This window comes from Hippopotamus amphibius, chromosome 9, assembly GCF_030028045.1.
Source record: "Hippopotamus amphibius kiboko isolate mHipAmp2 chromosome 9, mHipAmp2.hap2, whole genome shotgun sequence".
NCBI classification, from domain to species: Eukaryota; Metazoa; Chordata; class Mammalia; order Artiodactyla; family Hippopotamidae; genus Hippopotamus; species Hippopotamus amphibius.
The window spans coordinates 79,309,894-79,332,915 of NC_080194.1; the positions used below are offsets into that span (position 1 = coordinate 79,309,894).

At 41.4% G+C, this 23,022-nt stretch overlaps 1 protein-coding gene across 2 annotated transcripts in view; it reads left to right on the forward strand.

Annotated features, from left to right (window-relative positions):
• Positions 1 to 23,022, forward strand: part of PRDM10 (PR/SET domain 10) — an 89,488-nt gene that overhangs the window by 34,507 nt on the left and 31,959 nt on the right. For both annotated transcript variants that reach the window (XM_057748826.1, XM_057748827.1), the window contains exons 5-8: positions 12,854 to 13,079; positions 15,266 to 15,507; positions 16,892 to 17,095; positions 21,299 to 21,371. In XM_057748826.1, the coding sequence (XP_057604809.1) occupies positions 12,854 to 13,079; positions 15,266 to 15,507; positions 16,892 to 17,095; positions 21,299 to 21,371 (745 nt within the window). The remainder of the gene's footprint in view (positions 1 to 12,853; positions 13,080 to 15,265; positions 15,508 to 16,891; positions 17,096 to 21,298; positions 21,372 to 23,022) is intronic.

A 23,022-nucleotide genomic window follows, 5' to 3' on the forward strand; every position in this document is an offset into this window, starting at 1 on the left:
TTGGATATTGGTTCAAGTTGCAAAGAGTAATCCTGAGTTTCAAAGGTGTCTTTGGAAATTTGGAAACATTTTAGTAATTGTTCTTTTTTTAAAATTATTGAATTATAGTTGATTTACAATGCTGTGTTAGTTTCTGGTGTAGAGCAAAGTGATTCAGTTATACATTTGTATGTATATATATATTCTTTTTTCATATTCTTTTCCATTATGGTTTATTACAGGATATTGAACATAGTTCTGTGTGCCATACAGTAGGACCTTGTTGTTCACCTATTTTATATTCAGTAGTTTGTATCTGCTCATCCCAAACTCCTAATTTATCCCTTCCCCCCTTCCCCTTTGGTAATAAGTTTGTTTTCTATGGTGAATCTGTCTCTGTTTTGCAAATAAGTTCATTTGTATCATAGTTTAGATTCCATATACAAGTGACATCATATGATATTTGTCTTTCTCTTTTTGACTTACTTCCCTTAGTATGACAATCTGTTTTTAAATATTGGAGAAAAATTCCTGCTTAAATTACATATACATTTAGTGGCAACCTTCTTCGTTCTACTTTCTGAGAATTGAGATTCTCCTTGGCTTTCTTTTCTTATTTATTTATTTGGCTTTGTTGGGTCTTAGCTGTGGCATGTTGGGTCTAGTTCGCTGACCAGGGATCAAACCCAGGCCCTTGCACTGGGAGCAAGGAGTCTTAGCCACTGGACCACCAGGGAAGTCCCCTTGGTTGTCTTTTGAAACATTTCTTTCCTTTTATCTATTTTTCTAATATATCCTTTTTGACTTTGAGTGGCTCCTTCCTTATTTTCCTCCAGGTTGTGAAAGTGGTAAGGCAGGTGCAGAAGCTGGATATTGTCAGTCTTACCCTCAAGGGAATGTGAATTCAAATAGTTTTATTTTCCTGTTGGCTAGTTTGACTGTTTATTTAGCTGTGCCACTGACTGTCATGAGTGATTGTCAAATAAATTATCTTTAGTAGGAACTTCCTGCTTTTAAAAATTTTAGTAGGTGATTTGGATACTTCCATTTGAAAATTTGAACATTTTGTAGTTGTGTTGGTATTATTTATGAAATCTAGAGGGAATTAGGAGTCTTTGTCTTATCAATTATGGCTGAATTTATTCCTGTTTGGTAGTGACCTACAATTTTGTGGGGTCTGTCAACTTGAATGAGAATTTGTCTCCGTCCGTCTGGGCTGCTGTAACAGAGTGCCATACACTGGGTGGTTCATAAGCGACAGAAACTTATTTCTTACAGTTCTGGAGGCTGGAAAGTCCCAGATCAAGGTGCTAGTAGGTTTGTTGTCTGGTGAGAGCTCTCTTCCTGTTCACAGACGGCTGTCTTCTCACAGAGCAGAAGGGGCAAGGCTGCTCTCTGGGGTCTTGTATAAGGGCACTAATCCCGTTCATGGGGGCTCTACCTTCATGACCCAATCACCTCTCAGAAGCCCCACCTTCTAACACTGTCACACTGGGGATTAGGTTTCAACATATGTATGAGCTTTGGGGAGTCACAAATGGTCTGTAGCAGAGTTACCCTTTTATTTTAGTATTTTTGTACTAATTAGATATATTCTTGATAAACAAATCATGTCCATTTCTGTGAATATTTATTGATTCCACCAAGCAAGCAATGGATAGATTTAATTCGTTTTTACAACTTGGCAGGAAAAAAATAAAATGAAATGCCTTTGACTGTGCTTCATAGATGATTAATTCATTCACTCATTTGTGGACTTATGATTTTTTTTCACAAAAAGTTGAAGCAATACACAAAAAGAGAAGTACATGAAAAAACCCAAACCAGCAAATTCTGCCCAGAAACATCCTCATTAACTTACAGTTGGTAACTATTATTCCAGACTTCCTTCCAGACATAAAACAGACAAAGAAAAACAAGCAGGGGAAAACTGTGCCCTAAATGCTATTATTAATCTAAATACTTTAAACTTAAGTTTACTTGCGTTCAGTAGGAGAAAAGGGAATGGAGGTGAACCTGAAGGAGGTTGGGGTCCTCACAGTTTCTTAACGGGCCATGATCTCCAGTCCCCTCTGTCCCCAGCTCCTGCTGTGATGACCTCACATCAGCACACTGACACTTCCTCCCCCTCTGTTTGCGGTTAGTTGTGTTATTATTGTAACTAGTGTGTTTATGTTCTGTTCAGTAACCATAGGTATTTAGATTTTGCTCCATTATCTCCTGAAATTTAATTTGTAGATAGCTTGAGTCTAATTTTGATTATTTTCCTCATTCCTTTTCTATCTTAATGCCTGTTTAAGTCTTTCTTTATCCTTGAAGTTTTTCTTTGACGTCTAAATGACTCCACCAGCATATGAATCAGAATTCCCTAGGACAGGGTGTGTCCTGTTGATGTATAGGTTAAGACTCTCTTTCGGGAACATTTTCATCTATTAGGTTTTTTGAGATCTTTTCAGTTTCATTTGATCTGTTCACTTTTTCAGGAATATCAGTGTGAGTATATTGACTCTGCTTTTTCTATCTAACATTTTCTCTGTGATCATTTTTATATCTATTCTTTTCCGTGTTATTTGTGTAATTGCCTTTATGTCCCCCATATTTCCTTACTGTTTTTTAAACTTCCTAATTAAATTATAACATACATCTGGAAAAGTGCAAAACCTTATAAGCAATAGTGCAATGATGTTCCACGAAGTGAGCACGCTCTGGAACCAACACCAGATTAAATAAGAGAGCATTACCATCTTCTAAAAGCCGTCCTTATGCTCCCTGCTAGTCACTTCTCCTCACCTTCTCCTCAAAGATAGCACTCTTCTGCCTGCTGACAGCGTAGACTGGTTTTCCATGGTTTTGAACTTTATATGAACTGAATACCTTAGGATGGTTTCCTTTTCGTCTTGTTCTTTTGTTTAATGTTATGCTTGGGAGAGTTCCGTTCTTTATGTTGTTGGGTGCAGCTGTGGTTTTTTCCTTCTACTTTTATTGCTATATCGTGTTCAGTTTTATGAAGGAACCACAGTACATCCAGGAGTGTGATCCTCCCTCCACTTTGTGCTTCTTCAGGAGTTTCTTGGCCCTTTGCTTTTCCATACATATTTTAGAATCAGCCCGGAAGTTTCCACCAAAGGCCTGCAGGAAACTAATTGGCATTTCATTGTATCTATGGATCAGTTTGTGAAGAATCGGCATCTTTATAATATTGAATCTTCCAATCTGTAAATATGATCTATCCCTGAGTTTATTTATTTATTTTTAACATTTTTATTAAGATATAGTTGCTTTGCAATGTTGTTAGTTTCAGGTGTACAGCACAGTGATTCAGTTATACATATATAAAAATATGTTTTTTTTTACATTCTCTTCCATTATAGGATATTACAGGATATTGAATATAGTTTCCTGTGCTATACATTAAGTCCTTGTTGATTATCTATTTTTATATATAGCAGTATCCCTGAGTTTTAAATGAAAGTTCAAAAATTGTCTTCTTTTTAATTCCTAAATATTTGGTGTCTTTTGACAATATTGTAAATTACAGTATAATTTTTTAAAATTTCATTTATCAATTTCTATTTCTGATTTTCGTGATAGTCATGTTGTCTATGAATACTGATATTTTTATTTCTTTCTGATCCTTATATCTCTTTTCGCTCCAGTTTTATTGAGATATGATTGACATACAGTGCTGTATTATAAGTTTAAGGTGCACAGCATAATGATTTGACTGACTGACATTATGAAATGATTGCCACAGCAAGTTTAGTGAACATCCATCATCTCCAAAATTAAACAAATAGAAAAAAAATTTTTTTTGGTGATGAGAAATCTTAGGATTTACTCTCTCAACGACTTTCATATATGACATACAGCAGTGTTAATAGATGGAGAATAGATGTTGATTACATGACATCCCTAGGACTTATTTATCTTGTAAGCGGAAGTCTGTACCTTTTGACCACCTTCATCCAATCCCCTCTCCCCCCACCCACCACCTCTGGTAGCTGCAAGTGTGATCACTTTTTCTATGAGTTTGTGTGTTTGTTTGTTTTTGAAGTATAACTGACCTACAATACTGTGTTAGTTCCTGTTATACAGCATAATGATTTTTTTCTATACATTTCATACATTCCATGATGTTTAGTTATGATCTGTCACCATACAAAGATATTACTCACTGACTGTATTCCACACACTGTACATTTCATACCCATGACTCATTTATTTTGCAACTAGAATTTTGTACCTCTTAATCTGCCTCACCTATTTCTTTCCTTCCCCCACCCTCCGTTACTCCAGTAACCACCTGTTTGCTATCTGTCTATAACTCTGTTTCTGTTTTGTTATGTTTGCTCACTTACATATTTCATTTTTATTTCTTCTTTTGTTCCCCCTTGGTCTGCTGGCTAGGATCTCCAATACATTATTGAGTAGAGGTGGTGCTAGTAGGTTTGTAGGTTTCTCATTTTCCTTCCTGATCGCAGAGGAAAAACTTTCACTGCCTTACTATTAAGAATGATGTTTAGTGCAGGATTTTGATAAAAAAACACATCAATTAAGAAATCTCCCTTTATTTATGGTTTTTAATGAGTGTTTATTATTGATTGATGTTGATTATTATTCATGGATGTTGATTTTTTTTTTGAACATTTATTGCGATACAGTTAACAGACAATAAACAGCATATATTTAAGAGTGTACAATTTGGTATCCCAATCTCCCAGTTCATTCCCCCCAACCCTCCCCGCTTTCCGCACTTGGTGTCCATATGTTTGTTCTCTACACCTGTGTCTCCATTTCTGCCTTGCATTTCCTCTTTCATAGTTGTTAGCATTTGCCTTATGTATTGAGGTGCTCCTATATTGGGTGCATATATACTTATAATTGTTATCTCCTCTTCTTGGATGGATCCCTTGATCTTTATGTAATGTCCTTTCTTGTCTCTTGTAACGTTTTTTATTTTAAAGTCTATTTGATCTGATATGAGTATTGCTATTCCAGCTTTCTTTTGATTTTCATTTTCATGGAATATCTTTTTCCATCCCCTCACTTTCAGTCTGTATGTGTGCCTAGGTCTGTAGTGGATCTCTTGGAGACAGCATATATATGGGTCTTGTTTTTGTATCCATTCAGCCAGCCTGTGTCTTCTGGTTGGTGCATTTAGTCCATTTACATTCAAGGTAATTATCGATATGTATGTTCCTAGTACCATTTTCTTAATTGTTTTGTTTTTGTTTTTGTAGGTCCTTTTCTTCTCTTATGTTTCCCGCTTAGAGAAGTTCCTTTAGTATTTGTTGGAGGGCTGGTTTGGTGGTGCTGAATTCCCTTAGCTGTTGCTTGTCTGTAAAGCTTTTGATTTCTCCGTCAAATCTGAATGAGATCCTTGCTGGGTAGAGTATTCTTGATTGTAGTTTCTTCCCTTTCATCACTTTACATATATCATGCCACTCCCTTCTGGCTTGCAGAGTTTCTGCTGAGAAATCAGCTGTTAACCTGATGGGAGTGCCCTTGTATGTTATTTGTCGTTTTTCCTTTGTTGCTTTTAATAATATTTCTCTGTCTTTAATTTTTGTCCATTTGACTACTATATGTCTTGGCGTGTTTCTCCTTGGATTTATCCTGCCTGGGACTCTCTGTGCTTCCTGGACTTGAGTAGCTATTTCCTTTCCCATGTTAGGGAAGTTTTCAACTATAATCTCTTCCAATATTTTCTCAGGTCCTTTCTCTCTCTCGTCTCCTTCTGGGACCCCTATAATGCGAATGTTGGTGCACTTAACATTGTCCCAGAGGTCTCTTAGGCTGTCTTCAGTTCTTTTCATTCTTTTTTCTTTATTCTTTTCTGCATCAGTGATTATCACCATTCTGTCTTCCAGGTCACTTAGTCACCCTTCTGCCTCAGTTAATCTGCTGTTGGTTCCTTCTAGTGTATTTTTCATTTCAGTTATTGTGTTGCATATCTCTGTTTGTTCTTTAATTCTTCTAGGTCTTTGGTGAACTTTTCGATCTTTGCATCCAGTCTTTTTTCAAAGTCCTGGATCATCTTCACTATCATTATTCTGAATTCTTTTTCTGGAAGGGTGCCTATCTCCTCTTCATTTAGTTGTTTTTCTGGGGCTTTATCCTGTCCTTTCATCTGGTACAAAGTCCTCTGCTTTTTCATTTTCTGTATCTTTCTGTGGCTGTGGTTTTCAGTTCCATAAGACGAGATACTGCTGATACTGCTTGATACTGCTATCTGCCCTCTTGTGGAGGAAGCTATCTAGGGGCCTCCTGGATGTTGATTTTTATCAAATGCTTTTTTGAGTCTGTTGAGATTTTTCTCTTTACTGTTAGTAAGGTGGATCATATTAATTGATATTTAAAAATTAAGCCAGCCTTGCCTTCTGTAATAAACTCTGTTTGATCCTTTTCATATATGTCTGGATTTGGATTTGGTTGCTAATATTTTATTTTATGTGCTTATTCAATTGTTCATTGTATTTTTAGCCAGTGTATTTGATATTTTTTTCTTTTAAAATAGCTTTCATCTTGATGATGTTTTTTCTTTTAATAGCATCCTGAAAATATACGTCATCATTTTTATTGGATGTATAGTATTCTATTATGAGGATATACTATTATTTATATTCTCCATCTATTGTTTTATATGTAGGTCCCTTCTTTTCTTTTCTTTTTTTTTTTGCTACTATAAAGAACATTCTCATAGATGTCATATCAGATTATTTCCTTAGAATAAATTCCCCAAAGAGAAATGATAGAGACTAAAGGTATTCACATTTTAAATTAATTAAGAACCAAGATTTTTGTGAAAGTGAAAAAAGATACAAATATAAAAATCAGACAAATTAAATACAAAGTTAGAATCCTAAATTTGAATTAGAATGTCAGTGTGAACTCGTGATTTGTTTTTCTCTTAAAAAACATGTTTTCTAGTTCTGGCCACTGACAAGGTTTAGATGTAGTCATCAGTCCAGTAGCAATGATCCTATGTAGTCTCTAAATACAATTTTCCAATAAAAGGTATCAGGGCTACTTAGAGAAATGGCAGATTCTAGCTCTGGGGCAGAAAATATACAAGATGTGCCTGAAACATCTTGTCTTATCAGAATGCAAGGAAGCGAGTAAAAACTTCTTTTCTGGGGTCCTGGGAAGGAACTCAAGATCTAACTTGAAGGGGCCAAAATGGGACAATTTGACTCATAAAAAAGGAAAAATATTTACAATAGATTGAAACACATTAAATATATTTAAAATCCACAAGTTCATATGGATATGGGAAGAAACAACTGTTTGGTCACTTTTTGAATGCTGGGAGACTACCACATTATTGGGAAAAGTGATAAATGACCGGAAAGAATCCGGCCTTTCTCCCAAGTGTCATCAGATAAACAATCACTTGATGAGAGAAATTTCATTGTGGAAGCATCCAACTAATAAATAAAGAGGGGATGATTGGCTTAGAGCATTGCCATTTTTCATCGCCTGTCATCAGGAAAAAGCTGAGGTGGCACTTTGTAATGAATGGATCAACTTACCCCTCTGAACATTGTCAATATCACTAAAAAGAGAGAACATTCATTATCGGGTTCCTGGTGTTGTGTGCCTCCTCTTGCATTTTACCATGTAAGAGGTATTCCTCCCCTCAAACTGAACCTGAATCTGGTCGAGTGTCTAGATTTCACTGCCAACTAATAGGAAGCCCAGTAAACAAAATGTAATGGGTTACAAGACATACAAGGATGCAGTCAGCATAATCTAGACTGTGGGCAGTGGACAAACTGGAGAAAAAGAAGAGAAATGGAACTTACAGATAAAAGGAGACTTCAGAGACAAATCAGTCAGATGCAGCATGTGGACCTTGTTTGAGTCCTGATTTGAACACACCAACTCTAAAAAAAATTATGATACACTTGGGGAAATCCTAACAAGAACTGGATATTTGATGGTGTTAGGGAATGATTATTTTTTAGATATGATAATAAATAAAATACAAAAGTCCTTTTCTATTAGAGCTATCTACTGAACTACTTAGAGATGAAAGTATAGAATATTTGAAGTTTGCTTCAAAACAGTCCAGTGAGGGGTGAAAGAGGGTGGGGGAACAGTTGAAGGAAGGTGAGCCCTGAGTTGATAGTGGTTGAAGCTGAGTGATGGGTCCATAACATTTATTATACTATTCTCTCTATTTGATATAGATTTGAAATTTGTCATTATAAATGGGAAAGTCATATTGGTCGGACTTTCTCAGTTGCTTTTCAGATGCTGAAAAAGTTTACATTCCCACCAACAATGAATGAGATCGCCCATTTCCACATGCCCTTGCCCCACTGGGTATTTACATCCTTTTAAAATTTTGCCAATCTGATAAGCAAAGTGGTATTTTGTCTCTTTAATTTTAAGGTATCATTTTAATTAGAGGTTTTGTTGCCATTTGCACCTCAAAGGGCCCTTCATCTTCTCTAATCTCCAGAAACAACCTGCCTGTTTCATGTTTTGTACAAAAGGAAAGTCATACTCAGATAGCTCTGAGAACCGGACATTACAGGCAGTATAACCATTGCCTTAGTATCTGTCTTTACTGTAGTTTCCTTTCAACCGGCACGGTTTTTATTTCTGGCTATAACACCTCAGTGATTATCAGTTTATTCCATGACCTGCATAAATTCTGGATAGAAAGTTGGAGTGAGGGTTCAACATAGATGATAGGTGCCTTTTTTTTTTTAATCCATAGCAAAAGGTTTCCTGTCTTTCAGTTGTCTGTAGTGGTGGCAAAATCCACATGAAGCCTTTTTCATGTGCGTATTCCCTGGACCAGAAAGAAGGCAAGGGACTCTCCAGACCTAGAAGCACAGTCTCCACTTTGTTTCTGAAAAGGAACATGTGTGACTCCCCACACACTGAGAGGGAAATATGCTGCCCTCATAATTGGTCTCAGTAGGAACCCGGAGCATTCTGTTGTGTTTGCTGCTGTCCAGTGTAATTTCATGTTTCACTCTCAGATAAATTGTATTCTGAAATGCATTATGTTGTTTCAGAAATAACTGCCGAGAGTGATATTAAGTGAGAAGGAGAAAGTATACCATGAGTTTAACAGATTCCTTCTCCTCTTGCCATGTTTTATTGTGCTTGACAGAATGAAGGGGCGTGAACTGTTTTTGTTACTAATCTTTTCCTCCAAGTGAAGTTGGCATCCACTGCTCCCTGCCCTGCTGCCTGGCTGCTGCCTCAGGAGCAGGTGTGTTACCCTGTTGCTCGGGTACTCAAGGTGTATGTGCTGTTTACCTCCTCCTTGAATAGACTCAGCTCCGCAGGGGCCGTTGTGATGTGGTGGAAAAGCAGGGCAGAATCAGAATGTGGATTTCACCTATGCCACTTGGGAGCTGGGTAGTAGAGTGATCTAGCCTCCAAGGAATTGAGATACGTGCCTGGCACTCAGTAAATGTCAGTTGAATGTGAATTATTAATGAAACGAATCTGTAATGCATGCCTGCTGTGTGTGAAGATCCGTACTGTCTGAAATACACAGTTCTTACCTACAAATGATTATCCTCCAGGCTTTCCATCCCTTTTCAGTGGTAGCTTGTGCCATTCTGGTATACATTCCACCTGTGCTTTAGCATCAGTCCCTCTAGGTAATACTGAGCCCTTCAAGCCTTTTCCTTACCACAGCCTTTGAGGAGAGTTCCAGCCCAGGGGATGAGGTGGTTGTTGGTCTGTTTCCATGTCAGCTCTTCAGCAGTGGCAAGAAGCCAGCAGTAACTTGCCTGACCACAGTCTTTCTAGCAGCATCTGTTGGGAAAAATACAGCGCAGCTTCATGGGAGTAACTCCCAATTGCCGAATTCATTCTTTCAGGTTGGCTCTGCAAAGAGATAAAGAATTTATGAGGAGGGGAGGTGGAAGTATGCTTTGGTTTGTTCAGCGTGTGATAGCATTCATCACTAATGCTGGCATAAACTTTACATGGCTTAGAGTGAAGGGTGATATGGAAGCTGCGCTCGGAGACAGCAAGTGGGAGCTGATCAGGTGAGGATGCAGAGGGGGTGGCAAGTGCAGTTCCATTGCCTGAAGTCCCTGCTCTTTTCCCTGTTGAGTCCTCACCTCAGTGAGCATTTTATTGTCTCTATTGAAGTTGAAGCAGAAGCACCCCGCAGAATTTTGTCCTCCCGTGTGCACTTCTAAAAGGCCCTGAGCTACAGATGGAATGTCACGTATGAGTCTGGGCTCCTGGGCTAAGTGAGTGCGTGTTAAAACACGCCTATGCTATTTGAGGTAACTGATTTTATCTGCTTTCTTCAGCCTGAGGGTTTCGCATGTTGGGCAGCGACCTTTAACTGCCAAAGCGGGTCATATTCTGTAAATGCCCACAATACTATTTCTTTATAGAGTTTAAGAACTTAGATGCACAACTGAAAAAAGATGTTTCTGTGAAGAGCAGCAGAGTCCCTTTAAGATGCCTAAGGGGATTGACGTCATTTCCCAAAGGGCCAAATGTATTTCCACAAACTAATCTTCATTGGTTACCTGCTACATGCCCAGCAGCCTTTCCAGGTTGTAGAGGAAATACATGTTGTCACCTCGGTCCTTAAAGAACTTATGATAATGATAATAACATGATAATAATTAATCATATATTAATATTAAGCACTTCCTAAATGCGAGACACTCTTCTCCTGGCTCTATACATGTTGTTCCATTTAACCCTCACAACAACCTATGAGATGTGTATTATCATGCCCATTTTACAGATAAAAACACACAGGTTCAGAGAAGTGTGTTAACTTGCTAAGTAGTGGAGCCAGGATTTTATTTTATTTATTTATTTTTAATTAATTAATTTATTGGCTGCATTGGGTCTTCATTGCTGCGCATGGGCTTTCTCTAGTTGTGGCAAGTGGGGGCTACTCTTCATTGCAGTGTGTGGGCTTCTCAGTGTGGTGGCTTCTCTTATTGCAGAGCACAGGCTCTAGGCACGGAGGCTTCAGTAGTTGCAGCACGAGGGCTCAGCAGTTGTGGCTCGAGGGCTCTAGAGCGCAGGCTCAGTAGTTGTGGCGCATGTGCTTAGTTGTTCTGCTGTATGTGGGATCTTCCCGGACCAGGGTTCGAACCCGTGTCCCCTGCATTGGCAGGCAGATTGTTAACCACTGCACCACCAGGGAAGTCCCTGGAGCCAGGATTTTAATCCAAACTTGTCTGAACCCAAGGCCTACGGTCTGCTTCCATGAGATGAAGGTGGACAGGCATGCTGGGCCCACGTGAAAATGCATACAAATTGAAGAGTAAATGGTGTTTGGCAATGGAGACAAAGCCTCGAGGGATGGCTAAGGTGTGGGATGTCAGAACCAAGACTGAGAGACCTTGGCAGACTAGAAGAACAGAAAAGGCAATAAAATGAAATTTACTGGAGATAAATGGCCATTTAAGTAAAAATCAGCTGTTTAAGTCCTGAGCGAGAGAAAAAGGGTTCAGTAGCACTCCGTGAGATGACAAGAGGATCCAGGCGTTTCAGTGACCTGCAGGTTCCAAATGGGGCAGCACTAGGACGTGGTAGTCTCCAGTAAGCACTGGTGCAAGCTGACGGGGATCTGCTGAGGGGTGAATGGACACAGCAGGACTATGAGAGATCTGGAAGGTTCGCCATGTGAGAAATGAGTCAGTAAACTAGGGGTTTTGGTCTTGAAGTACTGGAGGAACTGTCTTCATGTGGTGGAAGGGTGGACTTACTTGGTCTAAGTTGAGAGGAAAGTCGGGGAAGTCTCGACCCCTCGGGAACATCCCTGAGCTATTCCAGAACCATCCGGGCTGCCTGGTGGGTGTGGTGATGAAATGTGAAGCCCAGGCTGGACAGGGTTGTCAAGCAGGATTCTGTGACTCCAGGTGCTGCAGGAGGTCAGAGCAGAGAGCGGAGTGGTTCCTGGAGAAAGTGAAAGATGACAGGGTTTGGAAAGCTGCTGAGGAAAGAGCATCGTAGGCAAGGGAAGGTAAAGAAAAAAGGAATAGGTACTTAAAAACACATGTCTTACTTATTGAACAAGAAGCGGGCATGGCTTGAGTGTGAGCAGTGCTGCTAACGGGGCAGGAGAAATACACTGCATTAAGAGGGGTCTGGGTGGTATATAACCCCAGGCTGCTTATTTAGGAGGTGAGAACTTTTAAGGTACCATTATTTTCTTCCTGTGTATTTGGTAAAGTTGCATTAATCTAATCCCATGACCGAAACCGTGTCTTATTTGCAAAAGACTAATTTCAGAGGGAACGAAATAGGCATCTCTTTCCTTCTTACTTACAAACCTCAGAAAGGAGAGCTGATACCCGTTGAATTTTACCAACTGCATCTTGCACTCCGTGTTCAGTTTTAAAGCCATGTGGTTGAAGGTGGGTCTGATCTTTACCCACACTATGGTGTGGCCACCTGGAAAGGCAGGAGGGACCCCCACCCAAAACCGAGTTCAGATGTTGGGGCTGGTGATACCACACACGCTCCAGGAAGGTATGGAAAGGTTTGTTACTTTCATATTTGAAGTCTCTGGGGAGACAGGGCAGTCCTCTCATGCAGGTTTGGAAAGGCTGAGAGAGCAAGGAAGTGGGACTTGAGGTGAAGGGCGGGGTCAGCACGAGGGTCCCCAGCACACAGTCAGGGGCTTGTGGGGTTTGAAACTCTTGCTGGCACCAAAGGAGCCCAGATGTGGGACAGAAACAGCAAAAAGGAAAATAGTCTCCTTATTACCGCCCACAGATGGAAATGCAAGTCATTCCTGCAGGGCCTTGAAGGGAGCTGGTGAGAGGAGTATCTTGCACCAAAACCTTGTATCCTGTGTGCACGTGTCCCAGCTAACCCCAAACGGGCTGTGCTAACGTTCCGATTAAACATTGTCCAGGCCTCGTTGCCAGTGCACAACCAGGTGTTACCCTCAATTGAGGGCGTGGACGGCTCGGACCCTTTGGCGACTCTGCAGAACCCCATGGCTAGACTAGAGGCCAAGGAGGAGGAGGACGAAGATGAGGATGAGGATTCTGAGGACGAGGAGGAGGAAGATGGCGAAGACACTGACCTGGATGACTGGGAACCTGACCCCCCTCGGCCCTTCGACCCGCACGACTTGTGTAAGTGGAGCTGCTTCTCAGGAGCATGTGCAGGTGCAGGGCAGCCTGAGGCCAGCGTGTGAGGGAGGCCCTGGCTTTCCTAGAGTTCTGATCAGAGTTCTGATCGTACTGAAGCCCGAAGGAAGCCTGCAGCCTGCTCGGTGTCCCAGGGGACCGGGGCTGGGTGAGGACCGAGCCTCGACCTCTGATCCCAGAGCTCCAGCTGCCAGACTGTGACGCTGTCCAGTCCTGGCAGGTCCAGCCATTTCCACTTCCACAAGTCCCTTTGCTGCTTTACCTCTTCACAACAACCTTAAAAAATGCCTGTTATAAAAAGACACCTGTTACATCCCAGGCACTAGAGCGCTGCATTTTCCAGCTCTTGAGTCGTGCCCTCCACAGTTTTGTGAGGTCAGCAGCTTTCCCGGGGTTCTGCTCAGTTGTTGCAAGAGTCAGGGTTCAAACTCAGGTGGTCTGGCAGCAGGTGCCTGCAGTCAGCTGACACTGCTGCCTGTCTGTCCTGCCTGCCTGGGGGGGTCCTGCTTCCTCCCATCAAGCCATTGCTGCTGCCCATCAATTTCATACCTTGATGGCAAAATCCTTGTCTCCTCTTTTGAGTTCCTAGGCTGTGCAGAGCTTTGTGGTCTCACCGTATTTCTCCCAGGACCTTCCGTGTAGTGGTGATAAGCCTATTTGCATGGAGCCCGGTGTTCATCTCCACACCTGATAGAGAACTTCCTCATTTCACTTTTCTTTGAATTCATAAGTTTTCAAGGCAATTCCTTAGTCAAATATACATAAAATCACTTTATCTTATAAATATTAATACAAAGTAGCTTTCCATTATCGGAGAATTGTAGAAATTGAAAATACCCATTTCCTAAGTCAGGTCACCACACAGCCAGGATTGGGTAAAATATGACTGGTTAATTAGATTTGTTCAGGGTCAAGAGTATGCTCTCTGTGTGGCCCAGGCACTTTTCTCTGTTTTGCGACTGTACACATCTCATTCTGGTGGTTAGCTGACAGATGGGTGACGCTGGGAAAGAGGGTGAGTGTGGATGCTTAGTGCATACCGATCACTCCCAGGATGAGCTGAAAATACATATCAGGGCTGGGCTGATTATGTCATCTAGGTGAATGAAGGTTGGATGCTAAATTCATTCATTTCAGCATTATCTTCATACTACGCATGCAAATCTCAAAGTCTACAGTGCTTTTTCTATTGATTTAGACATGCCCAGACAGTAAGGCTTCTATAACTCCCTTTGAGAAAACGGATTAAACAGTACTGTTAGGTTTTTCATAAAAGAGCTTTATTTAAAAAAAAAAGCTGGGACGAAGTGAGAGAGTAGCATAGACGTATATACACTACCAACTGTAAAATAGATAGCTAGTGGGAAGTTGCTGTGTAACAAAGGGAGATCAACTCGATGATGGGTGACGCCTTAGAGGGCTGGGACGGGAAGTGCCGGGAGGGAGTCGTGGGAGGGAGGGGTTATGGGGATATGTGTATAAATACAGCTGATTCACTTTGGTGTACCTCATAAGCTGGTACAAGAGTGTAAAGCAATTATATTCCAATAAAGAGCTTAAACATTTTTAAAAAATTTTATTTATTATTATTATTTATGTGGACCATTTTAAAAGTCTTCATTGAATTTGTTACAGTATTGCTTCTGTTTTTTTATGTTTTGGTTTTTTGGCCTGTGGAACCTTAGCTTCCTGACCAGGGATTGAACCCACACCCCCTGCATTGAAAGGTGAAGCCTTAACCGCTGGACTGCCAGGGAAGTCCCAGAAAATAGCTTTATTGAGATATCATTTACAAACGATAAAAGTCACCTAATTTGTCTTATCAGATTTTGCAACATTTAGCCTAATAGGTTCTTTTCTTATTTCAGCCATGTTATTTCACTCTCATTTCAGATTTGTAAGTTTAAGTGCCACTATTCCAATGAATATCCAGTAGAGAAATAAGTCACGGCTTGCGTGTTATTTTTGGCAGGCCGCAAGCTCGTTCTGCCTGATTTTAGAAGAAAAGTACAGGATTTTCCTGGTCTATGAAGAGTGATGTATTACAATGGGATGGGGAATGCAGTTGTAGGAGTTCGTTGAATTTGGGCTTGGAAACTTAGATCTGGAGATTTTTCAGGTTCGGGCTTTTTCCCTGGGACCGTCACACTGAGGATCTGTTTGTCGTGCAGGGTGTGAGGAGTGTAATAACGCGCACTCTTCCGTGTGCCCGAAGCACGGGCCCCTGCACCCGATCCCCAACCGGCCGGTGCTGACGCGGGCGCGGGCCAGCCTCCCCCTGGTGCTCTACATCGACAGGTTCCTGGGCGGCGTGTTCTCCAAAAGGCGCATCCCTAAGCGCACCCAGTTTGGCCCCGTGGAGGGGCCGCTGGTCAGGGAGTCTGAGCTGAAGGACTGTTACATCCACCTCAAGGTAATTTATACTTCACCACAGTTCACTCTTGTTCTGATGATTTGTAAGGGGCGTGCATTTTCCCACTGAGCCTCTCAGTGCAATCTCATAGCGGTTGTTCGCTAGCATTTTTTTTTCCTATGCTTGACTTATTTGAAATGGAGACGTTTTCTCTCTCACCAGCAGTGTGGAGGGTGCAGTTCTCAGGGGCTGGATTAGTCTGCAAGGGCTGCCAGAACCAAACACACAGACTGGGCCGGCATAAATGACAGACGTTTATTTTCTCACGGTCCTGGAGGCTGAAACTGCAAGGCCAAGGTGCAGGCAGGGCTGGCTCCCTCTGAGGCCTCTCTCCTTGGCTTGTAGGCGGCCGCCCTGTGGCTGCCTTTGCACAAGGCTGTCCCTGTCTGCAAGGTGCCTCTGGTGCCTCTTTGTGTGTCCTAATCTCCCCTTCCTATGAGGCACCAGTCAGATGGGATTGGGACCCACTCTGATGACTTAATCACCTCTTTCAAAGCTCTGTCTACAAATACAGTCACATTCTGAGCTACTGGGGGGCTAGGGCTTCAACATACCAATTTTGGGGGGACACAATTCAGCCCATTATAGGGGCTTGAGAGCTTTTTAATTTTTTTTTTTTAAATTAACTTTGACTAGAATACAAAGAGAATTATGTTGACTCGTTATCTGTTAAGTACCTGTAATGTTTTTAGGAAAATCTCTTTTCAGTTATTGAAACAAGTCTATCCTGTTGAATCCTTTTTTTAAAGAATAGTTCACGGTATGTTACAGTATATGTACACTGATGTCTGTTCCTGGCTTTGGACGCTTTTGCTTCTCTCCAATCCTCTGCTGTCTGCTTCTTGGAGAGCCACTCTGGAGAACAAAGAAAGGGCAGTGGAGAGGGAGAACATTTGGGGTGTGTTTCTGAGAAATCAGCAGCTGTTGTGGGGAGATGTTCTTGGCGAGTGCTCCAGGTGTCCTAGAAAGAATATACCTTTGTAAAGAGAAATGCCTATCACCAGGCTATACATTATAAATGAATGCAGTTGCGTCCCCAAAGGAAAAAACTTGTAATGAACTGGAGAGTATTTTGCTTGCATTTTCTGGCTTATTAGTATTAGCATTTTTTGATGTGTTAGTTAATGATGAAATACCAACGAAAGCTGTACACTCAGCGTGCTTTTAGATTTTGCTAGGTAATCCTCCTGTAGGTGAGTCTTCAGAAATTATCCTTTCCCTTTTCCATTTGGCAAGACACAATTCTAGTATCTTTCCAGGTACAAAGGGGAGAAAAGCATATCTGTTTAATTTCAGGAGCAATATTTTATCTGTTATTACATGACTATCTGTCATATTAGAGGTTTTGAGTATGTATGTATTTTTACTTTCACTCTGGTTGCAGGTTTCTCTAGATAAAGGGGACAGAAAAGACAGGGATTTACATGAAGACCTGTGGTTTGAGTTGTCTGACGAGACCCTTTGTAACTGGATGATGTTTGTACGACCGGCCCAGAATCACTTGGAGCAGAACCTGGTGGCTTATCAGTATGGCCACCATGTGTACTACACGACAATCAAGAACGTGGAGCCCAAGCAGGAGCTTAAGGTACAGCCCTGGGTCAGTGGCGCCTTTGCTAGGAATTGCAATTGTTTCATGCTTTTCATACTTTTTTTTCCCCCTTGAAGTAGCATTCTTAAAAAAAGTGGTCCTTTTCTTGTAGTTCACTTACTTATTGAGTACTTGCTGTGTACTGCACACTTCTAATAATCCCACAAATAAAACAGAATGAAAAGTATATGACTTTGGGGGTCTATCATAGGCCTTCATGAAGGTATTAGGCCCAGGGATGAGGAAGTAGTTGTTTTGGGGGCACAGACAGGTCTGTGCTATTAAAGATGGGGTTACCTCACATCATTTACACATTCTAGGGAAGAGTTGGCTGGGAAACAGGAGACCTTGTAAAATGGATTTCACATGTATGGGCGAGATGCCTTTATCTGAAGACTCAATTTACCCAAAGAATTCTAGATACTGACTTCTAATTTTAGGAATGTATTTTTCAGGGATAACGCTCTGTAGGAATTTGTGTAAATATTAACTCTTGATGATATAACAGAAATTCCGCTATGATTCTAAGGGAAATTCCCTCCCCCCCCTTTTTAAAGCTGTATTAGGAACATGGTCAAAAAAGGGGGTCACAATATTAAAGATATAAATAAAAATATGTGAGAAATGATTGCTTTGGTACATGAACACTCAATAGCACTGTGCCTCAGTGTGGTAAAGTGAGAAATAGATAACCTCCTCGGGGGGAACTAAGACCTACACTTTGTTTAAAAGCTGTACAAATCCCATGTCTTTGAAACCATCAAGTGGATAGTTCATAACCTCCGAAGAGAATGTGGAGGAGGTTCACATCTCACACTTGTATCCTAATAAATTCTTGATATTGAATGAATACTTTTTAACTGTGGAGAGGAGATTATTTTCTCTTTTAGCTCAGTAGAAGGCAGACAGAAACAATGAAATAAAAATATAATAATTCAGTATAATGAACAACCAAAACAACAGATAAAAAGAAAGCAACAGGATGGGGGAAATATTTGTAATGCACGTTAAAAGGCTTGAGTATAAAAACTGAGAAAAAGTTGTGTACCTCTAGCCTCACTACATCCAGATAGACAAATAAACAAATATTGGGAATAGACTTTATTTAGAGGAGGAATCAAATAGTAAATAAATGTTAAAAATTGTTTTTAAAATGTTGATAATTTAGAAACCCTTAAAATAACTATGAATTACTATTTTTGTTAATTTAAACTAGCAAAAATAAACTGATATAGTACAGGAATGTGAAGGTTTAAGAAATAGGGATGTCTAGAATTACACTATTTTATAGAATATTTCTGACAGTAGGCAGCAGAAATGTTCTTGGCTGAGTAAACCCAATCCTTGAAAATTACTCTGAGAAAATAATTATAGCAAAGATAGAGCTAGATACATTAGAATTTTGTGATGTCATGTTTTACTGACTCAGACATTAAGATGCACCATTATTTTACACACCATTAAGAAAAAATACACTGCCAGTTAAAGCTTTGTTACAGTGCTTATTTTAATCAACAGAAATCATTATTTTATATTTATTGCAGGAGCTATTTTGGACTTCTTTAGACATAGTTTTGAAATCACATCACACATGCATACTTAAAAAGGCACACTATAGGCAAAACAAATTGGATGAGGTATAAACTGCTTTTTGTGCCGTCTGACTTTTTTTGCTTTGACTGAATCACTGTTTTACTTTGTCATGGATGTTTGTGCTTTTGTATATCTGTCATCTTCTGTGCCATCAAGATGTTGTTGATAAAGATGCAGTGTTTTTAGAGTAAGTGCTTCCACTATCACCTCTGGGATATTTTTCCAAGCCACTGATAGCCGTTCTGCAAGTTTTGATGCTGGGCTTTCCCTTTGACTGACCCATATGTGTCTTTTTTCCTCAATTGAGACACATGTCCTTGGAAGCTAAGTGTTTTTGGATCAAGTCAGTGGGAAGTTTCTGACCACTTGATGTTTGATACCTTAATGAGAGGTCGTGCAGGATGATCACACCAGCCTTGCATTGCTTTGAAATTTCTTTTGTTTATTCTGAGGGAGATGGCAGGTTTTTTTGTGTTTTCATTTGCATTGCTTGGCAAGTGTAACAAGTCATGGAGTGCCAGTGGGACCCATACCGAAATGAGGTGAGACTAGAAAGATCTCAGCCAGGTTTGTGCAGGTGCAAGTGCGGGTGGTCATGGCTACGTCAGGGCAGTGATTGCAGAACGCCATGGGTTGGGAGGCACATTCTGACTTCTGAGAGGTTAAAACATGAGAAATATACCTGTTGAAATTGATGACCAGGGTAGAATTCATAACAGCAGAATGATAAACCACCTAAAAATCCAACCACATGGTCATGGTCAAGTAAAGTACAGAATACAGACTCTGTAGAATATTATTTCACAGTTGAAAATGAAGTCTCTCAGTGTGCTTATTTCCATATGGTTAAAATAATGGTCTGTAACAATTGTATATGATGAATTCATTTAGTGCCCAACCCATGGAACTTGTACTACGTTGCAGACACTAGGACAAGGCAGACTGGTGCCCTGAGTGCAGGGAACCTGTCCTCTGGAGGGGAGGTGGGCAGAAAGGTGTAAATAAGTAAATAATATCAGACAGTGGGAAGTGCTGTGAAGGAAACAAAAGGTGTGAAAGGAGCAGATGACAGGAAAGGCCCTAATGTAGGTGTGACAGGAGAGGGCAGGCCTTGCTGAGGAGGTGACAGGCTGAGAGCTTCGGAATGAGAGGGGCCAGCAGCATGGAAGGGGGGGGGACCCTACATTCCTGGTGGTGGAACAGCAAGGGCAAGAGCTCCGCACGTTGGGGGAGCTGAAGGTGGGTCAGGGAGAGCGGTGGAAGCCCTTTGCAGAGCCGCTCGAGCACCGGAGGCTAATTTAGAACGGAGCAGCTGCTGCAGGCTATTAAGGATGGGAGTGAGTGACAAAATCAGACTGTGTTTCCAGAAGACCATGCTGGCTCCCGTGTGGGGACCAGATTGGAGGGAGCAAGAGTGGAAAAGCAGAGGCTTGTTAGAAAACCAGGCAAGAGCTCCTTTTGGTGTGTGTCTAGGTGGGCGGAACAGACGGAGGACATCTGAGCCACTGAGAGCTCTTACTGAGGGATTACAGAAGGAAACAGAAATATGGTGGTCCAGTGGCTAAGACTCCGTGCTTCCAATGCAGGGGCCCCAGGTTCAATCCCTGGTCAGGGAACTGCATCCTACATGCTGCAACTAAGACCTGGCGCAGCCAAATATATAAATACAATTTATTAAAAGGTAGATTTTTAGATTTCAAATCTGAGCAACTGGGTGGAAAGTGGGGAATTATTGAAATGGAAAAAGTAGGCAGGGGTGGGGGGTGAGGAGGGAAGCATCTGGAAGTCAGTTCTGGACAGGCTCCATCAAGCAGGTAGTAGAATGTAGGTAGAGGGAAGGAGGGAGGGTGTGGGGTGGAGGTAGTGACTTGGGAGTCATTAGCACAGAGTCGGCTGCAGATGGATGCCATCATCTGGCTCAAAGCCCCTGGACTTGGACTAAGCTTCGAGGAACAGCACTATTTAAGGGTGCAGGAGGGGAAGGTGAGCCAGGCAGGGGGACGGAGCAGAAGCAGCCAGCGGAGTAGCACGGAGGAAGAGACTCAGGAGGGTGGGGTAGCTCTGGTGACCCCAGCAGTGTCGAGGTGGAGCCAGTGTGATCACAGCCGGGTAGAAACCTGTGTTTAAATACAGATAGAAAAATCAGAAGCGGCTCTGTTTCATTTAGATCAAGAGACTATCAATGTTGTCTCTCGTGAAGTTGTTCTAATAACAAAAACAGTTTATTTTTAAAATTTTATTTTCATTTGATTTTATTTTTGGCTGCACTGCGCAGCATGTGGGATCTTAGGCCCCTGACCAGGGATCGAACCTGTGCCCGCAGCAGTGGCAACTCAAGAGTCCTAATCACTGGACCGCCAGGGAATTCCCACAGTTTTTTAAAAAGGAAAAAGAAAACACACAGTGTGTCTTGGCTGGTGAACTTCCTGACTGACCATCTATACTAACGGGGTCACCTCACAGTGTGGCTTCTTTTCTTTGCTTGTTTGTTTTCCGTGGGCTGTGGAAAATCCTGAATTGTTTTCTGTGAGCAGGGGGAGGAATTGAAGCAGGTGAAGTGCATCTGATGATGTCCTTAGTCCTTGATAATGTACTTGGCTCTTGCAGGTGTGGTATGCTGCTTCCTATGCCGAGTTTGTGAACCGGAAGATTCATGACATTTCCGAGGAGGAAAGGAAAGGTGCTTGGATTTTTTCATTTTTTTGTATTTCATATATTGATTCTAAGTTGTATGTATTAAATCTTTATGCAATCTCTAATTTTTCTATCTCTCTATATTTAAGATATTCTAATAGGTTTTTTAGAATGACACATCCCTGTCTAATTCTAGGGTCAAATGACAATGACATACTTACATTTCTTTCATGGGTGCTGGAAAATAGTATTTAATATAATGAAAACCTCCAGATACTAAATTGGAACCTAGATCAGAGGACGATCCCTATCGAGATGTAATCACCTCTGAACATGGCAAGGCAGGCATTGACTTTGTTTTCAAAGTAAATGTCACTGAAGTACAATCTATGTACAGAAAAGTGTGCAAATCATAAGTAACAGCCTGATGAATTTTCACAGCGTGAGGACATCTGGGCCACCTGCACCCAGATGAGGACACAGAGTGTGGCCATGGCCCAGGAGTCCCTGCGCCTTGTAATTCCTCCTCGTTCCCAAGTATAGCTAATCTCCCGACTTCACCACCACAGATATGATATGCTTGTCACTGAGCTTTGTATAAAGGGAATTATGTAATACGTACACGTCTGGTGTCTGGGAATCTTTTGTTTGTGAGATTCTTGCATATTTGTTGTGTATTAGTGTAATTTGCTTATTCTCATTGCCATTTGGTTTTCCATTGTGTGAATATACCACAATTCATTTATCTGTTTTTACTGTAGAAATTTGAGCTGTGTAATATAATTCTGACACTGACTAGCTAGAGTTAGGTCACATTTCACAGGTCAAGGGCAGAGTCCTCCACAAGACTCTCCCTACTTCAGACACCAGCCTCAAGCCCTGGGAGTCCCACGCCCTCTGCACTTCTGAACAACCAGCTACAATTTAGGGAGTTCCCACTACCCCCTTCAGTCTGATAATTCCCTGGAATGATTCACAAGGCTCGGAAAAGTGCTGTACTTATGAATACCACTGTATTATAGAGGACCCATGTCAGGACCAGCCAAATGAAGACACTTAGGGCAAAGTTTGGGAGCGTCCCAAACGTGAAGCTCCCATGTCCTTGGGCCATGCCACAACCCTGGAGGACTGGTGTATGATTACCAGCCTGGGATGCTCACCTGAGCTTCTGTGTCCGGAGTTTTTATCCAGGCATCATCACATAGGCGTGATTGATGGGATCCTTGGCCCGTGATTGAACTTGCTCTCCAACCCCCTGCTCCTGTCCCTGGCTGATACCACCTGGCTTACAGCCACAACCCTGTAATCAGATGGCTGGTCTTCCTGGCACAGGCAGCCCCATCCTGAGCCATCTGATTAGCATTAAACTCAGGTATGGTCACAGATCACCAGGAGTAACAAAGATGTGCCTATTACTTGGGAAATTCCAAAGATTTAGAGGCTATTTCCCAGGAACTGGGGACAAAAGCCAGCAAAGTTCTTTATTATACAACAGAGTTGTTTCCATTTTTTGGCTAACATGCGGGAGAACTGTGAACATTCTTACATGTCTTTTAGTGAACATATGTGCATATTTCTGTTGGGAGCACATCTAGGAGTGGAATTGCTGGGTCATAGGGTGTGCATATAATCAGTTTTAATAGGTACTTCTGAACACTTTCCTAAAGTGATTATATGGGCATTGATTTTCAAGTTAT